Genomic DNA, 21999 nt, shown 5'->3' on the forward strand with positions numbered 1-21999 from the left:
ATTCTACAAACATATAAGAAACTTTACTTAAATATGGCTGGAAGGCAGGTACCTGAATCATTTGACACATACACCTGAAGTTGAAAAAAGACACCCTGGGAAACAGCATCAAAACGAGGCTACAAAAAGGGCAGCCAAGCTGATGTCATTAACCATGAGGAGCAATAGACCCGCCTCCCTTACTATAGTATATCAGAATAATATGATGTCATCCACTCAGGAAGAAGAGGCAGGGCTCACCCTCTAGTGAGCCATCTGTGCAGGAAAACTAAACGATTTAAAAACCAGTTTTAAGAAAAAAAACAGGTGTGTAAAAAACCCTGACAAGGTGACAATCCAGAGCAGAATCAGCAAAAAGATGACAATAAAAACCAGTGATGCAAAATTACAAAAACGCACACAACACCATTTTTCTATTCAAGCCTTCAGGGTGTATAGACTGTAGGCGGTAGATTCACCGCTGTTCACTTCTCCATAGTATTCTGGCCACATCCCTTCCATGGGGCAATGTAACTGTGTCAATCAAGTCCGATAACTGACGGCATGAATCCCTCCAGTGCTGTACTAGAGGAGCTTCTGCTACTCCCTTGCGAATTCTACTTAGATGTTCATGTATGCGGGCTCTGATAGGTCTAGTTGTGCACTGCACAAACACCTTCTTACAGGGGCAAATAACAACGTAGACGGCTGCTCCGATTAAACAGTCAGTCGACTCCCATAGGGCATAGGTTACACCTCTATGGGTAAACACTTGAGATGTTATTGCATGGGCACACATTTTGCAATGACTATAGGGTCTATGCCGGGTCATCAACCAAATTCAGTTAACAGTGATTAAAAAATATACAAAAAGAAGATGAAAAGAGAACAAAGTCAGAAAAATATTCATGCGTATGGTTCCAAAATATTTAGCAATCAAAATAGTTTTTAAAGTTTTGTGAAAAAATTGAAAAGAACCAGAGCCCCTTAATTTATTGCTCATCTATGTTTAAGGCCCTTAATCTCCTCTGATGCTGCAGTTAGGAGCACAAAGTTTCTTGTCCTTGCCATGGTTTTGGCTGCTACTTTGTTGTTTTGTTGTGGGTGACTAGAATGAGGGAAGTACAAGCTGAGCCACAGAGAACGAGGGAGAGCTGTATGGGTGGTGCTGCATCTGAGTTTGCTTGAAAGATGTTTCAGCCAGCTTGCTGTGGCTTTCTTCATCAAGCAAACTCAATGTAACATTTCCTGGACAGCTTCAAGAACCAGTACTATTTCCAGATATATTGTGTCCTTTTAGAAATAGCTTAACCAGAGACTATGTTCAAGATGTTGACACACTAAAAATTCAAGTCCTTTTTAAAATAAATCATTCTATGGTCTTGGCCTTCATTATCCTTAGGTATGGTTATTAATTATTGTGTTGATCTAATTAAAATACATTTCCTGCAAAAAAATTATTATGTATCTTTAGAGAGAGGTATAATGGTTTCACTCTTTAGTGTTCTGCTTGGTTTTCAACAGATGCATTGCCTGAAGGATTCAGCCAGAAGTTTGAGGAAGAAGAACAAAAGAGCAGAGCAAAATTCACCCCACTGCCAGTACAAACCATAACACCACAGATTTCCAGAACCAAGAATGAGGAGAGCCTTAGGACACAGGTATCGCCAAAATACACTATGTAAATTACTCATTCCACCAAGCTGGTTGTGGATAACACTACAAAATATTTATTATTAAGAACATAAGAATTGCCATACTGGGGGGTAGGGGGTCAGAAAAAGACAGATCTGAGGATTTCTGGGGTTAGAGTTAGATTCTTTCACCTCTAAAACGCCTTTTTTTTTTTTTTTTGCTTCTATGGGCCTTTTTTGATGCAATTATACTGGCAGTGGCCATCTTGGATTTTTATTGATCTTTTTTTCAAAAGGCTTCTCTGTGCCTCAGGACCCCTCATTTTGCCCAGGGATCATCTACAATGGATTCCCTAGGCCAATCTGTTCCTGCTTCATTTATTTATTCTTTCATTCAATTTTCTATACCATTCTCCCAGGGGAGCTCAGAACAGTTTATATGGATTTTTCCTTGTCTGTCCTGGTGGGCTCAAAATCTATCTAATATACCTGAGGCAATGGGGGACCAAGTGACTGGCCCAGGCTCAAAAGGAGCAGCGTGGGTTTGAACCCTCATCCTCGGGGTGCTAAGGCTGTAGCTCTAACCCCTGCACCACACTCTGCTATAGTATGGTAGAAGATTGCATGGTAATCATTGTTTGAAAGAGATGGCAAAACATAGTTAACAAAGCATGTAAAACATGACTTTTTTGCTCAGCTTTGTCAGCAGATGAGCATCCATGTTCCACGGGGCAAGAGATTTGGGCTCAGTCTCCTTAGAGACCTTCAGGGCAGGAGAACAACAAAAAGCTCAGCCAAGAGACCCCCGTTCAGATGCCGTATGCAATGTTGGTGTGAGACGCAAGCGCGTGGAGGCAGAGGAGATCTAACTACCCCAGTCAGGAGTCCTGCAGAAATCCTTGGGGCCACCTGCCAGGGGTTTTCATATTTTGTTAGTCTCTTGTGGAAAGCCTTTTTGACGTACCCGGGGGGCAGCACCGGTACAGGGAGAGTTCAGTACAAAGTAGTGCTGCCCGATTCAGAGAAAAATTTTTCCATTCGATTCACTGTTAATGACACAGCTTTTTAAGTTTAAACATTTTATTTAACCAAGGCAATATCATGTCAAAAATAGGAACATCCAAACTATAACATAGCTGTAAAATTAGTTAGAAACATAGATTCACAGCTTCCCCAAAGCAAATCATCCCCAAAGTTTCTCCAGCCCCCGCCTGATTCTCAGTTTTTTCAGGCCCCTGCCAATTCTCAGCTTTCATCCCTAGCCCCCAAGACTCACCAGCCCCCCTGCCAATTTCAGCTTCCATCCCCAGCCCCCAAGACTCACCAGCCCCCCTGCCAATGTATTTACTTACTGCCTGGACTGGATATTAAATCGCAGGGAAGAGACATGCGGGGTAAGAGCCAGCCAAATCTAGTATTTGTTGCTGCTGAGGTCTGCTGCACGAGGTCCGCTCGCTTGCCGCTTGACTCTCCCACCACTCCTTTCATTTCTTCCGATGTAACTTCGGTTTCGCAAAACCGGAAGTTACATTAGATGGGAAGAGGCTGGCGGCATGAAATAGCCCGAAGTTCCCTGAACTCGTCCTGTGGCTGAATCGGTGAGTCCGGTTTTTATTTTTTTAAAAATCGATTTGAATCGATTCACCTGATTTGAATCGGTGAACCGATTCGAATCGTGAATCAGGCAGCACTAGTACAAAGTAGTATTCTCTGCCTTGGAGCAAGCCAGCTCCAAGCATCAGTGACTACTCAAAGCAGGACTGGAAGTCCATTTCCATGCCTTTATTATCTCAAGGATCCCACTGCATCCTTGGATGATCTAGGGTCCCTGTCTGGGGCCGGAAGTCAGGAGACTGTGGCTGCTATTGATCAGGGTGACGATCCCTGAGTGCAATGTCTTTTCAAGTCCACCACTGTTTCACATGTCATTTCAGACACTCTCTCTGAGTTGAAGTTGGACCCTCAACAGCTGTCCTCCTCCCAAAGTTCCATTATGAACTATACAAATGCACAGACTACCTTCTTTCCAACTCATCCAGACGTTATCTAGTTAATCACTGAGCCAAGTACAACGAAAATAAGAAAAACCACTAAAAACTGCTAGATACCCAATGAAGGTTTATCGAAAATAGATAAAGTGCTTCATTGAAGGAAAAGGATCTCAGAAATCCACGCCAAAAGATCATGAAATCTCTTATAGGCTTTAGTGTGGTTGGGGGTTTCATTCATCGAAACAAAAACTTTCAGTAAAATTCAATTGTTCAAACTTTATTTAAACATTCTATATTCAAAATTTCACTTTTCATTTTTTTAATATTTTCCTTTTTGATTTATTAATATTTCAAATTATGTCCCATCAAAAAATATATGGTGAAAAAAAAATTTGTATCATAAATAATTTCAGTGATTGAAATTCAGTGTCGTACTCTGAGAAAGCCTGATGGTTAAGGGCGAAACGGGTCCCATTGGCAGATATTTGGCATAGTGAGCAGTGCACAGTCAATTGATCGGCAGGAGGAGGAAAATAAGAATCTCTCCGAGCTATAAATGAGATAAGTGATATGTTGAATTTCATTCACTTTTTTAACCATATTTTTTTTGATTAGACATTATTTGAAATATTAAAAAATCAAAAAGGAAAATATTGAAAAGTGAAAATTTTTTGGTTTTTTTTAAAATAATCTTTATTAATTTTTAACACTTTCATTAAGTGAAAACAGAATAAATAAACATTTACACTTTATACATCACTTAAAATTTTTTACAACATTCAAATAGATCAGTACCCCTCCCCCCCACCCTACCTAATCATTACCAATAACTATCTATAAAATTTTTCATAGGTTAGAAATACACTATATCTGTCTTAACCATAAATTCTTGGAGATCTCGGAGAGAACGTGAACTTGCAGGCCTTGAGCATGCGCAGATGCTCAAGGCCCAGCAAGAAGAGGAAGCTGATCTTCGGGCACCGGCACCAACGCACAGGATGTGCCGGTGCCGGTGCCCAGATGACAGTAAGAAGCGGCGGGGGAAGTGCCCAATCGCAGTGGGGGGTGCCCGATCGCAGCGGGAGGGTGCCGAATTGCGGGAGGAGGGTGCCGGATCGTGGGGGGAGGGTGCCGGATCGCAGGGGGGACCTTTGGGGGGAGCAATGCCGGTTCTTGTGGGGGGGGGGGGGATAGAGCAGCGCCGCTGGCCTCGGGGGGTGGGAAGGTATCAAAGCGAATTTCCATTATTTCCTATGGGGAAACTCGCTTTGATAAACGAGCATTTTGGATTACGAGCATGCTCCTGGAACGGATTATGCTCGTAATCCAAGGTACCACTGTATACTGCTTAATCTCGATGCTCCAAATGTCTCTAAGAGTGTTTTTAGGTTTCTTATTCACAAATTCAGATATTATTTTATACCACTTGGCGGCTTGATGCCCTAGCATATTTGTCTGAAAACAGAAGAACTGCAAGCTATAATAATTTTTCAAATCACGCCAATCAGGAACCCTTTCTGAATAGCCTGCTTCAGTTACAACCATTTATAAAATTGAAATTTTGAAATACCAAAAGATTGTTGCAACTGTGAAAAATCAAGCAATTTTCCATTTAAAATAACACCCTCTAATGTTCTTATGCTTGCCTGCATCGACTCTTTCCAGGCAATTTTAGACCCGCCTATTTGTATCTTGGAGTTCAGCCATAGGGATTGACACGGAGACTGTTCTATAGGAATTTCAATTAACTTTTGATACATCTGAGGGTTTTCCAAGTATCCAAAATAATATTATTATCCTTAGTATAACTAGGTAGTTTAATGTCCAATACATGAGACAGACGTATTGGGGACATAATTTTCCAGTACATACCCTGACGCAGAATATAGGCCTGATGATACCTAAAGAAATTTGGAAAATTTACCCCTCCCTCCACAATCTGTTTTTGTAGAGATACTAAAGCGATTCTAGCAGTTTTGCCCATCCAAACAAATTTGATAAGAATACTATTCAATTTCTTATAAAAAGACCACTAAAAATAAATTGGTAACATTCCCATTTGGTAACAAACCACAGGCAAAATCATCATTTTAACTGTTTGGATTCTCCCCTACCAAGACAAATGTAGCGGGTTCCATTGCTTACACATTTCTGTAACCTTTAGCAATAAAGATTTTTCATTTACTTTCGTTGTGTCTTCCAGTGTCTTATAAATCCATATTCCTAAATATTTTATACCCTCTTCTTTCCAAAGAAAAGGGAACTGATCAAACAATCCTTTTTGACAATGTACATTAAGCGGAAGAATTTCTGATTTGCTCCAATTTATTTTATATCCTGAAAATTTTTCAAACTTTTCGATCAATTCCAGTAAATGTGGAATAGTAGATTCAGGATTCTTCAAATGAAGCAAAATATCATCTATATATGCAGAAACTTTGTATTCCCGACCAGCATAAGGAATACCTTGAATCTCCTCTGCTTGTTGAATAACCAATAGTAAGGGTTCCAGTACAATATCAAACAGAGGAGATAAAGGACATCCTTGTCAAACTCCCCTCTCCAGACGAAAACCATCTGAGAAAGTATTATTTATATACAATCTGGCCGAAATCATTTGAAGCTTTAATCATTTGAATAAATTCAGGACCCACCCCCAAACCAATCCATTGCTTGGTACATAAAGGTCCATTCTACACTATCAAATGCCTTCTCTGCATCCAAAGACAGAGAAGGCCGGATCTTCCATGGATTTTGTTAAGGTCAACATATGAAAAATTATGTGAAGAATATCTGTGAGCAACAAACCCAGTTTGGTGCATACCTATAATACAGTGGTCTCAAACTCAAACCCTTTGCGGGGCCACATTTTGGATTTGTAGGTACTTGGAGGGCTGCAGAAAAAATAGTTAATGTCTTATTAAAGAAATTACAATTTTGCATGAGGTAAAACTCTTTATAGTTTATAAAACTTTCCTTTAACAGTTAAAAGGAAAGATATATAAACTATAAAGAATTTTTACCTCATGCAAAATTGTCATTTCTTTAATAAGACATTAACTATTTTTTCTGCGGCCCTCCAAGTACTCTATTTTTTTTTTTTGCAGCCCTCACATTTAAAGTTTAATATCTTTTTTTTCTTAAAACTGGCACATTTCAATCACTATATTGAAAATAAAATCATTTTCCCTACCTTTGTTGTCTGGTGACTTTATTTTTCTGTGCTTTCAGCTATGTTTCCAGGGCCTTCTTGTCCTTTGACTGTTTTTCTCTCCGTCTTCACTTTCTGCCTTGCATCCATCTTTGGCATTAACTTAATGTTCAATTTTTCTGCTTTCTTTTCAAAATCTAAGTTTCCATGTCTTCCCTTCCCTTCCTATCTCTCTCTTCTTCCGTCCTATTTCCATGGTCTGGCATCTCTTTCCTTCCTTTCTCTCCCTCCCTCCTTCCTTCCTTTCCCCTGGTCTGGCATCTGTCTCCTTCCCTTCCCCCATGCCCTAGCATCTCTCCCTCCCCCTCCATGGTCTGATATCTCCTTTCCTTCCCTCCCTCCCATGAACTTGGCTTCTTCTCTTGTTCCTCTCCTTTCCCTTCTCCTTCCTTCCCTTTCTTTCCCCAATTGGGTGCAGCAGCAACAGAAGCAGCATTTCCCTTCCCTGTGCAGGAGAGGCATTTCTCTTCCCCTTTCCCTGTACAGCAGCAGCAGCATTTCCCTAGGGTCCCCCTTTCCTATGTAGCAGAAGCATTTCTCTTTCCCCTTCCTTTCTGTTCTCTTCCTTGTGGAGCAGCAGCGTGTCTGGCCGGCTTGTTCTGTTCAAAGCCGCGGGTAGTGGCTCCTTGCGAGATCCGCGTCTGCGTCTGAAGCCTCTCTGATGTTGTGACGTCAGAGAGGCTTCCGATGCAGGAGTGGATAGCGCGAGGAGCCGCCAACCCGTGGCCTTGAACAGAACGAGCCGGCCGGACACGCTGCTGCTCCAAAAGGAAGGGAACGGGGAAGAGAAATGCTGTTGATCGCGTCCAGACTGCGGGCCGCAAATAAAACCTGGAGAGCCACATGCGGCCCGTGGGCTGAGTGTTTGAGACCGCTGCTATAATATAAGGGAGAGCCTTAGCCAAGCGTAGTGCCAATAACTTAGCCAAAAGTTTTCAATCGACATTTATCAGAGATATTGGCCTGTAATTTGAAACCAATAAAGCAGGGGTGTCCAATGTCTGTCCTCGAGGGCCGCAATCCAGTCGGGTTTTCAGGATTTCCCCAATGAATATGCATTGAAAGCAGTGCATGCAAATAGATCTCATGCATATTCATTGGGGAAATCCTGAAAACCCGACTGGACTGCGGCCCTCGAGGACCGACATTGGACACCCCTGCAATTAAGGATCTTTATTTGGCTTCGGCAAAACTATAGTCAAAGCTTATGCCATAGTACCTGAAATGCAGCCTTTATTCAATTGAACCTGATATAGATTTAGTAAATAAGGCAATAATGTATTTTGAAATGATTTATAAAATTCCACAGTGTACCCATCACCTCTTGGAGCGGATCCAACTCTAAGGGACTTCAATGCTGTCTGAATCTCCTTCAATGTAATAGGTGCATCAAGAGATCCTTTTATATGCTCGGGAATTTTAGGACCCTCAATTAAATTCAAAAACTCTAAACCATCAAGTTCTTTATTTGAATAAAGCTTAGAAGAATACAAAATCTTATAATATTTCAAAAACTGTTTTTAATATATTATCAATTTGAGAATGAGTAACCCCATTTTCATCTGTAACAGCCACAATCTTTACTTTCCTTTTTTTTTTGCTTTTAAATAATTAGCTAGTAATCTTCCCGCTTTATTTGAGTTTCCATAATACAAAGCCTTTTGAGTAAATAATTCCTTCCTAGCCCATTTAGAAGAGATCTCATTATATTTATATAAGAGTCAGATAACATCAAGTAATAATAAACTTTTAATGATCATGACTGGAGTTGCCATCCAACATATTACTAATAACTGGAAAGATCATACTAGGTTAAACTTTAATTTTTGGTGGAATTCATTATGCCACATATATAGAATGGAAAGATCAATAGTGACACAAAATGGAAATTATAATAATTTTATTAAAATATGGGAGCCATTAGCGTCTTTTTGTCATGATTAAATGTCATTTTCCTATTAGTCAGACATCATATAATAATAGGAGGGGGGAGGGATACAAAGATAGGTTTCGTTACATGAATGAAGGGTTTTGAGGGAGGGTGGGGAGAGGGTTACATTTATATGTTTAGATTATAATGTAAGATATGCAAGTGCCTTGTTTCATTGTGTTGATTATGAATATTGTACACTTGATGAAAGATTTTTAAAATGAATAAAGAATATATTTAGCTTTTAAGAGGGACTGGAATGTATCATGTTCCCATTTTATAGTTAATTTTGCTTCTAATTCTTTAATCTTTTCCTCCAATTCAGAGAATTCCCTTTTAGATTGAGTATTGACATAAGCTGAATATGAAATTATATGCCCTCTCATGGTAACTTTAAAAGCATCCCATAAAGTTTCCAATGAGATCTCATCTGAGGAGTTAAGCTGAAAATATTCCTCCATTATTGTCTGAAATTCTTCAATAAATTTTGTGTCCCCAAGCAATGTATTATTGAACCTCCAAACAGGTCTATTTCCATCTCTTTCCGCCAATTCAAACTCTATCCATACTCCACCATGATCTGATCAAATAATTAGATCTATGGTAGCTTTCCAGACCTGTTGTACTAGATTATCTGAAACAAAAATATAATCAATCCTAGAAAATGATTTATGAACATGTGAACAAAAAGAAAATTCCTGAGCATTAAAGTGTAAAATTCTCCATATATCTTTGAGTGCACAAACTTGAATCAGATTATCCAATCCTAATGATTTTATCACTCTACTAGGTTTTTTATCCAATAGAGCAGCGATGGCGAACCTGTGGCACGCGAAGGCCTTGCAGCTGGCATGCGGGAAGGTCCGCAATAGAGAGCTGCACGGGTCGCGGGAATCCCGTGGGGACGCCTCCGAGGGTCGCGGGGTTCCTGCGGGGCTGGATGTACTAAGTCGCGCGGCTTTTCTCCCTACCTGCTCTGCTTGCAGCACAGAGCCGAACGGAAGTCTTCCCGACGTCAGCGCTGACGTCGGGAAGACTTCCGTTCGGCTCTGTGCTGCAGGCAGGGTAGGTAAGGAGGAGTACCTCACGGCTCGAGTGGCTACCCAGGAAGGGGGGCGGTCCGCCCCGCCCCGTGTGCAGCACAGCCGGCCAGGTCCCCTTACTTTTGTGGCGCTAACCCGACTGTCCGACAACAGCCCTGGTCCGACAAACCTCCCTGCCCTTAACCGCGAATCTAAATTACCTTCTTACAGCAGCTGTAAGAAGGAAATTTAGATTCACGGTTAAGGGCAGGGAGGTTTGTCAGACCGGGGCTGTTGTCGGTCTGTCGGTCGGGGAAGCGCCACAAAAGTAAGGGGACCTGGCCGGCTGTGCTGCATCCGGGGCGGGAGAGAAGGAGGGGGGAGAAGGACGCTGAAAGCACTGGGGAAGACAAAGGGGTGAAGAAGGATGCTGAAAGGCCATGGGGAAGATGGGGTGGGGGGGAGGACACTGAAAGCATTTGTGGAAGACAGAAGGGGGAGAAGGACCCTGACAGGACATGGGGACGCTGAAAGCACATGGGGAAGACAAAGGGGTGAAGAAGGACGCTGAAAGGCCATGGGGAAGACGGGGTGGGGGGGAAGGACACTGAAAGCATTTGTGGAAGACAGAAGGGGGAGAAGGACGCTGACAGGACATGGGGGGGGGAGAAGGACGCTGAAAGCACATGGGGAAGACAAAGGGGTGGAGAAGGATGCTGAAAGGACATGGGGAAGATGGGGGGGTGGAGAAGGACGCTGAAAGGCCATGGGGAAGATGGGGGGGGGTGGAGAAGGATGCTGAAAGGCCATGGGGAAGACAGGGGGAGAAGGATGCTGACAGGACATGGGGAAGATGGGGGGGGGAGAAGGACGCTGAAAGGAAATGGGGAAGAGAGAGTGGGGAGAAGACGCTGGGAGGGAAGAAGACAGAGATGCCAGACTATGGGGGGAGCGGAGGGAAGAAGATGGGTGCCAGACCAATTTGGAAGGGGGGAGAAAGGGAGAGGCACAGTAACAGAGCAAATGGAAGACGCAGAAGGAAGAGAGACAGTGGATGGAAGGAACTGAATGAGAACATGAGGAAAGCAGAAACCAGGCAACAAAGGTAGGAAAAGAATTCTATTTCTTTTTATCTTGCTTCAGGATAAAGTAGTATATTAGTTGTGTTAATAAAAATTTATAAACAAAAGAGGCTCTGGTAGAAACCCGTTTACAAAGTGTGTATTCTTCCCAATTAATATTTCCAAATTAATAAAGTCTTTTTGCTTATTTGTAAATGGGTTTCTACCAGAGCCTTTAATTCAGTAGCATAATTAAATGAAATAACTATTTCTGAAGTTTATAGGGACGGGCGGGGACGGAGGGGATTCCTCACGGGGACGGGCGGGGACGGAGGACATTCCTCGCGGGGACGGGTGGGGACGGAGGGATTCCTCACGGGGACGGGTGGGATTCCTCACGGGGACGGGTGGGGACGGGTGAGACTTTGGCGGGGACGGGTGGGATTTCTGTCCCCACGCAACTCTCTAGTCCGCAATTAAGATATGCGGCGCGGCGGGAGGCAAGTGTGCCAGTGTCTGATTTGCAGCTCACCTGGCAACAGGGCCGGACTGGCCATTGGGAGGACCGGGCATTGTCCCGGTGGGCCGCGGCCCATCCTTCTGTGCTGGCTGCAGTCCTGTGAGTGGATGTTTAGCCTGCCTGTCTTCCCCTTAGTATCCTATGAGCCAGGCAGTGTGTGAGGGGGAAGTGGGGGGAGGAAGAGAAGCTTCACACTGAGTCTGTCACAGGAACTCAGTGAGGCTGTAGTGTGACTCCACATGTGACATCTGTAATCAGGAACAGTTTCTAGTGCTCCCATGCTAGAGAGGTGAGGATATGGGGGGAAGTTAATGTGTCTAATAATGTGCTCCTCTGTAAAAACCTCTGTATCTTCCATGGGGGACATGCTAAATTCGAGGAAATAAAAAAGCTGCTTATGATGATTGCATAGAGAAGTTCAGTAAGCTGAGAGGAGGGCTGGGCTCTCTTTGAACAACCAACACACTAATCCTCTGCGCTGTACCTTATGTAAAACTCAATATAGCAAAAAACAGTAAAGTGTATATGTGGCCCTTCACAGTGCTTTTGTAAACATCATAATAAAATAACAAAGGCTCCAATAATGAAAAATAAAAGTCCTTTTCCCATACACTCAGGTTGCACAAGTCCGGTTTTCACCCGGACAGTATATTTTTTGACCAAAACGGATGTCTACAATTAATAAAATTCCCCAATCACATATTTTTTTATGGGGACGGATTTGTATACAGCACTTCATTAGATTTTTTTTATCATACAAATTTTATCTTTTTGTAGACTTGAAGTCTTGAACAAAGAAAATGAGTACAGCAAAAAAAGCAAAAACAGATAGTGGAAGACCATTCCAAGAGGCCTGGACAGAGACATATGGAGTGATTGAACGCAGTGGGAAAGCATTGTGTATTATGTGTAATGAAAGTGTTGTGTCTCGCACATCAAGTGTCAAACGTCACTTTGAGACCAACCATAACAGTGTTGCTGAACTTGGTTTAGCTCAAAGAAAAGAGTTCCTTGTAGGAAAATTAAAAAAATATCACTCCCAGTCTCTTAGTTTTAGCAACTAACTTTCAAAAACTAATCATCTTACAGTTGCCAGCTTTCAAATTTCACTGTGCATGGCAAAACATGGTAAGCCCCTCTCTGATGGAGATTTTATCAAAAAGGCAATTTTGGCTGGGAGTAATTCACTCTTCCATGATTTCCAAAACAAGGATAAAATTGTGCAGCGCATCTCTGAGATGCCGCTAAGCAGAAATACTGCAAAAGATAGGGTTCTGCGAATGGCTGCTGATGTTAGTCAACAGCTTACTTGCGACTTACAGAAAGCACCCTTCTACTCCATGTGCTTGGATGAAAGTACAGATATTATTAACCATGCAAGACTAGCGCTCATTTTGCGTTATGCTACTGGTGACATCATGAGAGAAGAGCTGGTAAAACTGCTGTCTTTGCCTGGAAGAACACAAGGGATAGATATCCACAATGCTGTGATGGAGGCTTTTTCATCACTAGACATAAGTCCAGAAAAAGTAGTTTCAGTTACTAGCGATGGAGCACCTAGCATGGTGGGGACAACATCAGGATTCATTCATTTCTTTGCTAAGGAAGCAAAACATCCACTGATTCAATTTCACTGCATAATACATCAAGAGGCTCTCTGCGCCAAAGAAAGCAGCAAAAAAACTTGACGATGTCCTCAAAGATGTAACAAAAATGGTGAACTTCATTATGGCGCGTGCTCTTAATTTTCGACAATTTCAAGCCCTTCTTGATGAGGTTCAGGCACAATATAACACTTTACTGATGTACAATAATGTCCGGTGGCTGAGCAGAGGACGAGTGTTAGAGAGATTTGCGGCCTGCTTGGAAGAAGTTAGGCTATTTATGAACGAAAAGGGGGAAGACTATCCTCAACTCACCAACATGGCCTGGCTTACCAACCTCATGTTCTTTACAGATTTTACTAACCACTTTAATGTACTAAACAAAAAATTACAAGGCATGGGAAAAACAGCAGAAAGCATGTTTAGTGACATCAAAGCTTTTGAGAGAAAATTGCATGTTTTTGAAAAAGACCTTCAGAGTGGACAGCTAAAATATTTTCCCAACCTAAAAATACATTTGGATAATTCTACAACATTTGTGGACAGTCATAAAAAACACCAGGAAATCCACAAAGCATATTCCATCATTGTAGCCGAAGCAAAGGAGAATTTTAGTAAAAGATTTTCTCAGTTCCGTAAGATGGAGACAACCCTTTCATTTATAACTTCCCCAGAAAAGTCCACATTTGAAGATCTTGATCTTTCCTGGTTGGATATTCAAAATTTGGAAATGGAGCTACTGCAATTTCAAGAAAGCTCTATCTGGAAAAGTAAATTCAATGACCTGCGTGCGGCTCTTGAACGTATTGAGTGTGAAAGGGTGACAAATGAAATCACTGCTAGCAGTTCTGAAAATGAAATCCTAAAAGCGTGGAATTCTCTGCCAGACAATTTTAAGTCCATGAAAGCACTTGGGATTGTTCTTCTTACTTTGTTTGGGTCATCCTATGCTTGTGAGCAGCTGTTTTCGGCTTTGAATCATATAAAATCTGATGCTAGAAACAGATTAATGGATGACATGAGTGCTGCATGAGTTGCTCTGAAATTAACGCATTATGAGCCAAGGATTGACAAGTTATCAGCATGCATGCAACAACAAAAATCACATTAATTTTTTTCAGAGCATGCCCAATGCATATGTTTACATGAAGCAGTGTTTTCAGTTTGCAGTTAAGACACTTTCTAAGTTATTTAAATATTATTTAAAGATGTTATTTAAAAAAGGGACTTTACATGGCCCTGTTGTATTCCAATCTGGAATTTCCAATAAAAACGGTTGGTTTAATTGAAAGCTCTTTTGTTTTCTTTACATCATATTATTAGAAATGTAATGATTTAACTATTTTCTAATTTGATTGTAAATTTTACAAAAAAACATGTATAGACTCTTTGGGAATGCACACCGAGTCTTGACACAGTTAACAGTTTTAAGAAGTTTATCTTTTTTTTTACTCAGGATACATTTGACATGTTATGTGAATAATACATTTAAAATATATTGTGTAACTGAATCAAATTCTTCCTAAATTCATTAAATTGAATGAAATCATTAAAACATTATAAATTGCCAATAAATTGAAATGAAAACCAAAGGATTGTGAATCAAATTGATTCTCTGACAATACAAAGATTCCAACCTTTAAAAATGATGTTACATAGTTCAGGCAACTTTATAAAGAGTTTTTAGATACTAAAATCTTGTTATTAAGGTTTAATTGACGTGCTGGCACTTTGAGGAAATTCTTTGGTTTTGTGCGGCAGTTTGGGCACTCGGGCTCAAAAAGGTTAGCCATCACTGCAATAGAGGATCCATAACAGCATTAAAGTCCCCCCACAACCATTAAATTAGTCGCAGCCAGAGGTAGAAGAATATGTTGGGAGTGTTTTGAAAAATTCTATTTGATTCGAATTAGGAGCATAAATATTAAAAAGCATCAAAGTGAAAATTTTGAATATAGAATGTTTAAATGAAGTTTACTTAAAGATTGTACAGTTGAATTTTACTGAAGGTTTTTGGATCGATGAATGAAACCACCATCCACTTTGAAGCCTATAAGAGATTTCATGATCTTATGGCGTGGATTTCTGAGATTCTTTTCCTTCAATGAAGCACTTTACCTATTTTTGATAAACCTCTTGTTAGTCACTGACCAATGGGAATCCCTGAAAGGCTCCCTAAAGGTGGCAAAGTCTGTCCAGTCTCTGTCCTATGGCTCCGGACTTCCAACAGTTGTTTTCGCAGCCAAAGGTGGATTCCGCGGTAGCTCAAGTGACTAAGCTTACCTCCCTTCCTAGCATGGGGGTTGATACTGAAGGGACACACAGGATCGCAAGGTGGATGTGGTCCTTAAAAGACAGTTTGAAGCACTGGCTTTTGTATCAAAGCGGCAGTAGCTCCTTTGTGGCATAAGATTGTCTTACCATGTTGTGGTGTAGTCCTTCAAAGATGGAGGACATCTGTTCCCATTTGATTATGGAGAGAGTAATTATGTGGCCGATGTCCTTTATAAACTAAATATGTCAGCCAAAGACTAAACTTCTGTGTTCAATCCAGTTCCAAATGGTACCACTAGTGCAAACAAAGTGTATATATTAAATGATAACAATTTTTGTAAAACAGAGGATATTATCATTGGTCAAAAACCTCTGTTGTTGAGTCTTTAATGATTGCTTCATGTATATATTTTTTTTATATTTTTCTCATAAATATTTTTTTGTTTTCCTCTTTCTCTTGTTGCTTGTTTTTTACGGTGATATTTGAGTAATACTTAATTACAGTCATGGTAATATTTAAACTTGCAGTAAACTTTTTATATAACACATATAATTTTTTATATAACACCTTTCAAACTATTCCAAAAGAAAATAACCAGGCACTTATCTTAATTCCTCTCTGAGATGATAGGGTAGAGAATTCCAAATAAGCGGAGCAGTAACTGGAAACATAGTTGTGCATCGAGTACTGACCATCTTAAAGGATGGGATGAAGAAAAGATGTTGTGCAGAAGATCTAAGGACTCTGGAAGGAGTGTGAGGGATAAGGATTTTATCTATAAAGGCCAATTCTCGTGTTTTATACTTTTTAAATGTAATTAATGCAATTTTTTAAAATATTATGTGAGACACAGGAAGCCAGTGGGCTTTTTTGAGTAAAGGGGGTCACATGATCGTATTTTTTTGAATTTGTGATCTTAATGGCTGCATTCTGAATCAGCAGAATTCAATGTTCCACCGGGGGCAACAGAGGCAATTTTTTTTCCTCTCTTAGATCCCGCCAGTTCTTCTCCAGTTCCTCTTTCCAGAGACCCTTCCAAACATCCAGACAGAGATTTGGCAACTACATACTCCAACATTCCTCAGGGTTTTACGGCGACTCAGCCACCAAAAAGCAACATTGACCTTAGGTTGACTGCCATGCCTCCTTGCTTTAGCAGGAGACATTCAGCTTTCTGGAGGGTATGGGAACAGATCTCATCAAACCGCTGGGTTTTAGACATTATTTGAGGGACACAAGATTGAGTATTTTCAACCCCCCTCCAGATCTGTTACTCGATTTCCCAGCGGGACGGCCAGAAAAGGAGGCCAGGGTCCAAGCAACAATCCAACAACTCTTGGACATTCATGCCCAGTTCTTGAAGATGATGAATTGGGCTCCAGCAGATACTCCATATACTTCATAGTGCCCAAGAAAGATTGGAGGCCTAACCTGTACCTAAAGTCAGTAAATGCCATTTTTCCTGTGTGTTTCATGACCAGAGTAGCAGATCCAATGCTCGGTTGATGGAAAATGGCCCTGTCCTGTCCATTTGAGTTCACTGATCCCTATCAAATCAATTTTGTTTTTTTTCCATTTGCTCTTTAACAATTTCCAATTTTTCTTAATTCATTCTTCGTACATTCCATGTTCCAATGTTAAGAAAATGTTTACAGCTTCTGATCTCCCTCTTCTGTCTATTAACATCAGCATCGGGGCGTCCTGGTGGCTTTGATTCATCAGCTTCACAAACAATGGGCATACTCAGGGTGACCATTGGCTCTTCCCTAGTAGCACGGTGAGTACCTTCTGAGCTAGGGGACCATCTTTCAGCACTATACGTCAATTCTTTGTCTCATCATCAAGTTTTCTTGGAAGAATACAGAAGTAGTTTGCAGGGCCTTCTGCACAGTTTAAATTCAATATTGTTACCATTGTCTCATCAAACACAATCCTCCCCCTCCAACACTGCCCATCTGCAGCTACCCGGATGGATGGTGCATCGTTAGTCTGGCATCTCCACTGAATCTTGTCCGCATTGGAGACCCTACTGGTAGTGAAACTACCAACGGCATATCTTTCAGCTTCTCAGATGCATGCAAACCTCAGTGACACGACAAGCCCACTAACAAGCATCTAGGTGCTCTAAAATTTAATGTGCTCTCATTCTTTCTAGCATAACAGCATAAGAATAGCATTACTGGGTCAGACCAATGGTCCATCAAGCCCAGTAGCCTGTTCTCACGGTACCTGGCAAAAACCCAAGAAGTAGCATGGCTGAATTAGCCAGGTATAACACATATCAGATCCTTAGGGAGATCTTATAGCTATCTCTCAGGTCTTTTCAACGCTTTTGTAGTTTCTCTTTGCTTTCCTAGATTTCCAAATATAACATTAAATGTGGATATTCAAGATTCACTTTGTCTTTTTAACAGTTATGATGCCGTGCCTCTACTTGTGCAGTGCTGTTACTTATTCTACTTTTCTTATTTTAGAGCAATGCAGGAGGAGGTAAGGATGTAAACATGAAGGAATGGATTTTGCGCTATTCTGAAAAAGAAAGTGATGAAGAAGAAAAGCAGGAGACTACTAATACATCAGATGATGAAAAATTTGACCCGGTAAGTTAGGGGCAGAATTATTTAGAATTCTGGCTTGGTATGTTTTTGTTTATGTTTATTAAAATATTTGATATCCCACCATTACAAAAAGGTCAAAGCGGCTTACAATAAAATGTTAAAATTAATTAAATAAACCCCACCAAATATTGATAGGAATGAAAAAATTCATTCTTTACAAGACTAAACATTCCAAACTATTTCCAAATAAAAACATAATTCAAACCTATTCATTTAGTCTCCAAGACAGCCAAACTAGTCTGACAAATAATGTTACTAAGGTGATGCATGTCGGTAACAAAAATTTTATATACGAATACAGGATGTCTGATGCAGTACTTGGAGAGACCCCCCAGGAAAGAGACTTGGGAGTACTGGTCGACAAGTCGATGAAGCCGTCTGCGCAATGCACGGCGGTGGCGAAAAGGGTGAATAGAAAGTTAGGAATGGTTAAGGGTATCGCAAACAGATCAGATAAGGTTATCATGCCGCTGTACCGGGCCATGGTAAGCCCTTACCTGGAATACTGCGTCCAGCACTGGTCGCCGTACATGAAGGACACAGTACTATTTTAAAGGGTCCAGAGAAGAGCAACTAAAATGGTTAAGGGGCTGGAGGAGTTGCCGTACAGTGAGAGATTAAAGAAACTAGGCCTCTTCTCTCTTGAAAAGCGGAGACAGAGGGGATATGATCGAAACATTCAAGATAATGAAGGGAATAGACTTAGTAGATAAAGACAGGTTGTTCACCCTCTCCATGGTAGAGAGAATGAGGGGGCACTCTCTAAAGTTAAAAGGGGATAGATTCCGTACAAACGTAAGGAAGTTCTTCTTCACCCAGAGAGTGGTAGAAAACTGGACCGACTTCCGGAGGCTGTTATAGGGGAAAACACCCTCCAGGGAGTCAAGACAAAGTGACCCCCCCCCCCCCCCCCCCCGAATGATCACCGGCAGGATGGAGCCCAACCCCTCCTACTGGTAGGCCTCCATGAACGATTGCCGGCAGGAAGGAGTCTTAACCCCTCTTGCCGGTAAGCCCCCCCTGATGATCGCCGGCAGGAGGGTGCCCAACCCCTCCTGCCGGTAGGCCCCTCACACCCACTAATACCCCCCTCCGGGATCCCCCCACTCACCTTAAAAAGTTGGCCAGCTGGACAGGTCTTCTCACCGAATTGCCGGCAGGCCTGCCCCTATCGAAATGAGGCGGGCCTACCCCTCTCCGGCTCATCCCACAGGATCCTGGGCCAGTCAGGCCTTAGGATCCTGTGAGATGGGCCGGAGAGGGGCAGGCCCGCCTGATTTCAACAGAAGCGTGCCTGCCAGCTGGACGGTGGGAAGACCTGTCCAGCCGGCCAACTTATAAAGGTTAGTTGTGGAGAGGGGGCCCAGAGGTTGGGGTGTTAGAAGGGGTCGGCACCCTCTTGCCAGCGATCATCAGAAGGGTGGGGGGCCTACATTGTGAGCGTCTCCTGCTCTACTAGGGAGACGTATATGGCATCTAAGTTCGCCTAAGGCTACCGCCTAGCCTTAGGCAAGCTTAGGCGGGCATCGAGCCTCCCTAGGTTCCCGGAGGCGCCTTCAATATAGGCGGCCTGTCTGGGGAGCATTTTTTATTTTTTTAAACGTGCGTCTCGATTGGCTGATTAGACAGCTGTAGGACGCCTACAGCTGCCTACAATCGGGACGCAGTTTACAGAATCCAGGCCAAAATGTTGAACTTACACCTATACTGAACAGGAGGCCAGTGAAGCTAATCGATAATCATAAAATATGCCCACACATTTTGTTTTTACAAAGAAACTTAGCTGCAGAATTCTGAAGAGTTTGTAACCATCATAAGGAAGAACTTGTAATTTCACACTAAACAGAATATTACAGTAATCCAACCTAGAGATAACAAAGGCATGTAACAAAGAATGAATGGAAGCAAAGTCCAGCATACTTGAAATGGAACTTATTCTTCTTAACCAAAAAAAACCTTTTTTCACTACCTATGATACCTGTACCTCAAAGATAAAGAAAACTCAAATGTAACTCCCAAATATCGAAAAGATTTTACAGGCGCTAGATCTATTCCAAAAAGATGAATTGGAATTGTAGAAATTGGAAACCCCTCTCCCCCCCATAATCCAGCACACAGTTGTTTTATTTTTATTCAAAACAAGTCCATGAGATGAAAGCCAAGATGCAGTTGATACTGAACAAGATTGAAGAGGGGACAAATTTATATTATGAGGTTGTACTTTGAAAATTAGTGCTTGAAAGGGCTCAAAAAACCCCTTTACATTTTCTAAGTTCCACTGAATAAGCTGTATACGTTATGACTTATTCAAAATTATTGAGACCGCTGTTCATTAAAGATCTTAACTTGTGTGACACATTTCCGGAAAAAACATTAGAAAAGATTTTAGAACATCAGTGGGAAACTTATCTTACCGTGCGGTGTAGTGCCGAATTCACGCTCTAGGTCCGATGTTCCTTGCCGACGAGGCACATCACCATTTCACTCTGCAGCTGCCATCAGGGCAGACAATCCTTTGAAACTTCTTTGGCACATAAACCCCATATTTACCCTTCTCCATTCAGAATATAGACCATTTAAACCTACTCTCTGTTTTCTGTCTTTCAACCAGTTCTTAATCCATAATAGGATATTACCTTTATCTTATGACTGTTCTAATTTCAGAGATTTCAGAGATTTGATAGTGTTCTCTATCAGATATAGGTAGGAAATTCTAGAATCACTGTCCACCTCCTAGTCAAATATGCATAGTCCACTGGTGGTGCAGCCTCCTGAAGTTCGATATGGTGATAATGTGATGGGATTTTACACTGGGATCCAAAAGTATAAGCTGTGGACAGTGCATCTCAGACTTCTTCCATTAAGTGGGAAAATAGATGGCTGAAAACATAGTGATGAAGTTGCACATAGGTCCGTTGGAGACAAATCATAGTTCTGAAAAGTCCTTCACCACTCCTTCTCCTGTTAGGACATGGTACAAATAATGAACATCCTTGCAATCCCATTTGTAAAAACTTTGTTCATTCTTGGTGGAAAATCTGGTTTACTGTATTTCAAAAAGCAAGAAATGGAGTAACAAGATACCTCTAAGTGGTAATGCCTGCATACCCATTTCCAAATTGCAAAAGTAAGTTTTAGGGCAGTGATGGGTCGCTAGCTTTCCAGGAACACAGCCTATCATCGGCCTCGAGGGAAACATGTACCACAGCTCTGCTGTTGTCCAGGACTGGACTAGAGCCAGCGTTTCCCGGCTCTAAATGCTGTTTGAAGTACCGAGCGTCCTTCTTGTTGTCCACTGATGCAATCAGGTTGATTGTCAGCCTTCCCCAGCACTAAGCAATCTTATTGAAAGCACTCGGAGACAGAGACCAGTCCCCTGGATCTAGGGTCTGAGAAAGTTGGCTTATACATTGTTCATTCTTGTTACATGTGCCGCCGAGATGACTTCTAGGTGGCCTTCGGCCCAGTGGAACAATGCTTGAGCATCCCGCTTCAACTGGGCGCTCTTGGTGCCTCCCTGTCTGTTGACAAATGCCACTGATGTGGCGTTGTCCAAGAAAACCCTGACCATTTTGCCTTGTAAGATCTTTTTGAAAGCCAACAAAGCTAGACATTTGGCTCTCAGCTCCAATCTATTGATGAATCATTTTCTCTGAGAGGGTAACCAGTGATCCTGTATTGGGTGACCCTCACAAAAGCCTCCCCATCCAATACAGATGATATCTGTCATCAGTATCATCCATGAGGGAATGCGAAGAGACAAGCCCTTGGTAAGTATCTCCCCCCAGAACCATCAGTGCAGACTGTGACACGCTTCCATCATCCAGGGTAACAGCCTCTGGAGCGAATCCATTTGTGGAGACCAACAGGACAGAAGAGCACTCTAGAGAGGGCGTTGGTGCGCTTTCGCCCAAGGCACCATGTATGTGGTCACTACCATGGATCCCAGCACCTGAAGGTAATGCCACTCTGCAGGGGCTGGCATAGCTGGGATCTCCAAAATCTGACGTCTGAGCTTCAGCTTGGTGCCTCCGGAATGAAAATACGACCCTTTGCTGTGTCAAAAGGTTTCCCCAGATTCCAGGGATTAGAACAGGTCCAGATGACTCATCCAGAAACTGATGATCCATCTCAGGTCTTGCAGGAGCTGGACA

The 21999-nt window shown here is 41.9% G+C and overlaps 1 protein-coding gene across 1 annotated transcript in view; it reads left to right on the forward strand.

Moving 5' to 3' along the window:
* Positions 1-21999, forward strand: part of DHX29 (DExH-box helicase 29) — a 213170-nt gene that overhangs the window by 26992 nt on the left and 164179 nt on the right. Inside the window, exons 5-6 of the mRNA XM_033931250.1 lie at positions 1504-1640; positions 17702-17827. Coding sequence (XP_033787141.1) covers positions 1504-1640; positions 17702-17827 — 263 coding nt within the window. The remainder of the gene's footprint in view (positions 1-1503; positions 1641-17701; positions 17828-21999) is intronic.

The sequence above is a fragment of the Geotrypetes seraphini genome, chromosome 1 (genome assembly GCF_902459505.1).
Source record: "Geotrypetes seraphini chromosome 1, aGeoSer1.1, whole genome shotgun sequence".
NCBI lineage: Eukaryota > Metazoa > Chordata > Amphibia > Gymnophiona > Dermophiidae > Geotrypetes > Geotrypetes seraphini.